The 5,927-nt window shown below is 30.1% G+C and overlaps 1 protein-coding gene across 1 annotated transcript; it reads right to left on the bottom strand.

Annotated features, from left to right (window-relative positions):
• LOC107912361 (probable pectinesterase/pectinesterase inhibitor 7) lies at positions 1–1,995 on the bottom strand. Its single transcript, XM_016840495.2, has 2 exons — positions 978–1,995; positions 1–898 (listed from the first exon to the last, which is right to left on the bottom strand). Exons 1-2 carry the CDS (start codon positions 1,963–1,965, stop codon positions 207–209), a joined length of 1,680 nt encoding a protein of 559 aa, XP_016695984.2. The 5' UTR covers positions 1,966–1,995; the 3' UTR covers positions 1–206.
• Positions 1,996–5,927: the final 3,932 nt, after the last annotated feature.

The following is a 5,927-nucleotide window of genomic DNA, read 5'->3' as shown; positions in this document are numbered from 1 at the left end:
ACTTAAAAATTATAGATGAGATCTTGAATATTTTAAGTATATTGAACTTGTATACGCTTAAAAGAGAGAATTTTACCAACCAAAAAAAAAAAGCAAGATTATCCAAATTGTAATAGCTAAGGCATTTACACGTTTATTACATCACAAAACCAATGACAAGAGAAAGAAAATAAAGGACATATAATATCATATGATAAACTAATTGCTTATATTAAAGTTGCATTATAAGGAACTCCTGTATCTGGCAACCAATCGTCTCCCAACAAAAAAGACGACACCGTAAAGTTAATAGCATCGGTAGCATTAATCACATGGTAACCAGGCCATGTGACCCTATTCGAAGTGTTTGATCCAAGTCCATTATTGTCATACTCAGCATAGTACAATGTACTCAAGGCAAAATCTCCATCCCATTCTCTCCATCCGGCGGGGTCTATTAAATTGTCCATGAAACTTTGCATGTATACTGTCCTTGAATACTCTTTCCATGGTCTCCCCAAATATGTTTTGAAGCTTGTATTGCTCGAGGCCAGATCATCAGCAGCCATGATATTGCAGTTGTGAATTGATGTGCCAGTGTTTTGGTTCGGGTCGGTTCGCCCTTGTGCGGTGATAGCATTGAATTGACCGCTCATTGGTTGTCGAGGATATATGTTGCAATTCTGCAAAACAACGGCAGCGTTTCCAAATATGAAATCAACGGTGCCATAGATGTCACATTCTCTATAGAATTGCCTCATGGAATGAGTGTATAAGGTATCTTGGTATCCTTCGAAGCTGCAACTATAAAATGTTGACAAATCGGCCCCACTTCGAAGTGCGACAGCCTGATGCTTGATTGCTCCAGCAGTATTTTGGAAAGTTATATTTACCGCAACGAAGTTTGAAGCCACCACAGCTATAAAATTAATCATAAATGATCAAAATTAAGCTGATAAACATTATGCAAATTCACATGTAGTTATTGAATAACTTACCAAAAGTTGCAGAGTTAAAGGTTGTCCACCCGTCAACAACACTGCGGTTTCCAGTGATAATTGTCTGATTGATTCCGTCACCGATCATCATCAAGTATTTTTTGTTCTTAGGAATGGAAATGTACTCTTGATAAACACCGGCAGGGATGTAAATCAAGAAGTAACCATTTACACCATTCGTGTTGTTTGGTGCTGCTGATATAGCGTCGTTGATGGTAGTGAAATTTCCGCTACCGTCTTGGCTCACTGTCACGATGTTACTGATTAATACTTCATTATCAGAACCACTTGTTTGAAGAAGCTTTCTTTGGCCTAGAGACTCATAAATTGTTGACAGAGTCTGACTAGACAATTTCATTAGCAAACGCCTATGTTTGAAACCTATCTGCTTACTACTCGGATGCCGTGAGGCTGATTTTTTCTCCTTAGGAACCCATCCCTTTGTAAAAAGAGCGAGAGAAACACTGTAAAGCTTTGTGTCATTAGACATAGGAACTGTGATGTTTTCCCTTATGCCTCGAGTTGAAGCAGTGGATTGTATGCCGTCCAAACAGGTTTGCTGGTTAGTTAAAATAGCACTAAGAAGAGTTTGTACATCCTCAGCTTCCACGGGGGGTAGAGTTTCACTAGTGCCATTGACGGTTTTAAAGGAGCTCGAAAGGAAATCCATGTTCAAGTTAGCTAGATAGCAGCAGTCCTCTAAAGCACGAATGGCGGATATTGATAATGAGGACCGGTATTTATGTAGATACTCATTGACTAAGTCGAGGAATTTTCGAGACTGTGACAGAGATTTGCGAATGGAGAAACGACCGTAGCCATAGACATTGGTGGTTCGATTAGGGAGCACCGATTTGCAATAGGAAGGGTATGGAGTGGAGTCGCAGATGGTCCCCGGTGAGACAGGGTCAGATGGGGAAGCATCTGCAAGAGAAGGAGAGAGAAAGAAGAAAGATATTGTTAGAAGATACAATAGCATGGAAGCCATAGCTTTTGGAAAGATGGTTCCTGGGGTTTGGTGTATTTAAAGAGAAGGTATGTTGATTCTATTTCTAGCACGACACCTTCATCTTAATGAGGATAAACGATAATTAATTTGTAAATTGAAGTAAACTGCTAAGACTTTTGATTCTAATCCAAGATTAGGGAAACCAAGCAACCAAGGGTTCCAATGACATTAACGTAATTTACAAGTTAGTTTTTGCGTACATTAAAGAAAGAAAACTCATCGCGCATGCCAGGACTTTGTTCAAAGCACTTGGGATCGAGTTTTTTTCGTAAACAATGAAGCTTCCCCAAACTATAAAATTAGATCCATCTATTTCCCACTTTTCCTTTAATATAAACTATCAATATTCTAAAGTTGAAATTTATTATATGGTTTACTTTTTCAATTATATCATTTTTAAAATGTTACAAATCTTACAATATTTTTTCATAAATAAATGTAATACATTTCAATTAATATGTACAATCAAATCTGTACATTAGATAAGATAAGAAATTAATTATTGTGATTATGGCTCATAATCACGTGTAAATATACATACATATTTATTTTAGACGAAGAAAGTTTTGTTTGTAGATATACTAAAACATTTAAAGTAATAAAATACTTTTTATAGTCATTTATAATATTCCCCTCATTTATAGTCATTCAGTTGAAAACGTTTAAAGTAATAAAATACTTTTTAGAGCATTTACTTAAACATGTGGTTGCACTATTTTTCTTGTGGCTAGCAGAAGTTATGATAAAAGGTCCTGGTCTCGAAAGAGATACAACTATTACGAGCTATTCGTAGAAGTAGTATATTATTAAGTTTCGTATGAGATGTAACCCTTATGCCACATAATGGTTGTAGACCCCCTAAAAAAAGACACGTGTAGAAATAAACACTAAAGAGATTTCAAGAGAAATAAATGATTCAGTGATCTGATCAAATAAAATAATATTACTATGGTTCAAGATAAAGTAAAAGTCTTTACTTCGGCTTGGACACGACAATGGAAGTGTGTTGAATCAAGAACAAATAGCAAGCGACTTTATCATGGACGCTTTATTCTGCCTCCACTTATGAAAGGCCAAGCTGACACAATACGATGCGAAGAGCTTTACTTGGAGAACTAAAAGGAACATGCATTACACGTGCAAAATCTGAGAAAATACCACACGAATAATCTACCATAGTAGGTATTCAAGAATTAGTCTATGAAATTTTAATGAATTTGAAAGAAAATGTATTGAGAGGGAATTTATACGTCTCTTTTGAGTTTTTTTTTTCGCTTGGCTTCAGTGTCTTAGAGAATTTCTATGAGAAATCTTATTTTCCAAAGTAAAGCTAATTTATATTTGAATCTAAAAAATTACCAAAGACTGTACGGTTTACCAGACTAAAGTCTTAGTCTCATAACACTAGTATTAGAGAAATGATTATATGAAACTATGATTCCACGTTATCTCTATCTCTTTCCAATAGGAGAATGATAAGTCGGATCTTTCCTCCTAATTTTCAGTCATTTCCTTCTGAAAAAATTTAAATACAACTTAAAATGCTAAAAATCAAGAGGAAAAAGTTGATTTGTTATTTTCGTATTAGAAAGAGATAAGGATGACATGAAATCATAGTTTTATACAATCTCTACGTCTCACTTCAAATGGAAGTAGCTTAATTTAAAAAAATTAGGTTATTCAGGAATTTTAAAATAGACAAATAAGTTTGACGTTTATTGCATATTAAAATTCAATTGGCATGTAAATACTAACATTATACTTTTAGTAAATAAAACTATAAAATCTAATAAATCAAAACAAATAAGCTCAAATCTTGTCATCAGTTTTGCACAAAATTTTATTCTCTGAATTTTTTAAAATTTAAAAATAATTAAATTATGTTATTAGTATTATATGTTTATAGATTTGACTTCTATTTGACATTGCTTTTGTGGGGGGATAATTCTATTTTTTAACTCAAGTGGTGCCAAAAAGTGTTTTTCTATCCAAACTCAAAACCTTTTTTTTATTTACGAGTTTTGAAGTAAAATTATCAAAATGTCCTCAATTATATTAACTATTTAAAAAATTTAAATTAATTTATATTTCATATATCATTATATTAAATTATTTAAATATCATTTATCATTATCTTTGTTTTTTTAAAAATATTTCATGTATCATTAATTTTACAAAAAAATTATATTAATTACTTAAAAGATTGTTAAAATGTATATTTTATCTATAATTATATTAAATTATTTAAATATTATCTAAATTAATTTATTTTTATTTTTCAATATTATGTCTAAAATGTATATTTTAACTTTCTACCTCAAATTTGGGCAACAATATTAAGCACTTAAAATTATAAATCACACCTTTTTCCGGTACTTTTTGAAAACATTTTTCAACGGCAATAGTAATTCCAAATTAGCCCTTAGTCAATATTCTTTAATTAGATCATTCTTAGTCTATATGTTTTATCAATTTTAAATTTTTTAATTTTGACGCAAGCGATTGTCTTTAAACTCATTAATTGATTTTTTGTAAGTAATATGTAAAAATAACAAATTGACATTACATATGATAAAATATTTATTGCATTAAAACTAATACAATTTTTTTAATTTAATAATTACGTTTAGGAAGGATTAAAATTTTGAAATTCAGAAAATATTGAAATTAAAACTATAACTTAAACATGAATTAAAGTACATGCATGGCTTCTATTTCTCCTGTACTCTTAGTTGTTTATGTTTTAATTAATTGCATTTGCATGTATCACCTTCCCTAGATGTGGGCATCACTTAGATTTGCCCAATGGCTGAGTAGCCCGTCTGGCCCAGTAGGTCCAATTTAATTAGAGTTATTTGGATAAAGATTTTTGTAGGTTGGTTCAATTCAATCCGAATATAATTTTTTAAAATTTAAATTTAATTATAAAAAATATATTTTTAATATTTTATTATTTTTTAGATAGTGAAATAAATTTTCTAAGCGGTCCGTCCCAACTTGAAAAATTTTAAAATCAAACATCAACTGTATTCATGAACACTTCTAACAAGTCACCTATATTTTTATTATTAAGTATCCTTAAAATTAATTAAGATGTTGGAGTTAAAATTTTGCTTTTATGAAATATATTTTGTTTGGTAGATTTTTGAAAATAGTTTTACATAAATTGTGGAATATAGTAATTAATAATTCGTTGCATTTTTCTATGCTATTATTTTAGTTTGTTTGGGTTAAACTTGACAAAATCTTTCCATTAATCTTCCCTAGAAACTTTAAACATCATTAGCAAGTTTACCATGTAGTTATATGTAGACAAGATAAAAAAAAATGGAAACTAATATTTTAGGAATTGGTCAGGATTAAATTTTTTAAAATAATCATATAAACGTTTAACATTTATATAAGTGTTCAAGTGAAAATTAAACCTTTCAAATAAAGGTCAAATCATTTTAAAAGTACTTCTCAAATGTCGTATATCATATTTCAAATTATGTTTTGATTGCTTTATTTTCTTTTCAAGCAATGCTTGATTCAGGTGTTATGTGTTTTATTCTAAACATGTCAACATTTACCAATTTTTTTTCTGCGAATTGGGTTGAAATACGTGAAAAGCCCTTATTTGGCCATTTTAAAATATATTTTTTGAGGGAAAGATATAATTTAAAAAAATAGAAAATTGTTTTTTTATAATTTAAGGGTGTATTTAAAAATTATAAAGTAATTGGATCAATGTATCCCTCTTGTATTTGCAAAGATTTCTAATTTTCTATGTGTGTGTTTGATCGATAAAGTGAAAATAAATCATAATTCTTCATGTCCTATTTAATAGTATAAATTGTAACAATACAAATACATAATTTTAGATTCTAAAAATTATTATAATAAGATAGTATTTATAATAACTAATATCTAATTAAAACTTAATTTGAAGTTATGTATAT

Source organism: Gossypium hirsutum, chromosome D11 (assembly GCF_007990345.1).
Source record: "Gossypium hirsutum isolate 1008001.06 chromosome D11, Gossypium_hirsutum_v2.1, whole genome shotgun sequence".
Lineage (NCBI taxonomy): Eukaryota > Viridiplantae > Streptophyta > Magnoliopsida > Malvales > Malvaceae > Gossypium > Gossypium hirsutum.
The sequence above is the reverse complement of the archived record's forward strand: the minus strand, read 5'-3'. Positions and strand labels throughout refer to the sequence as shown.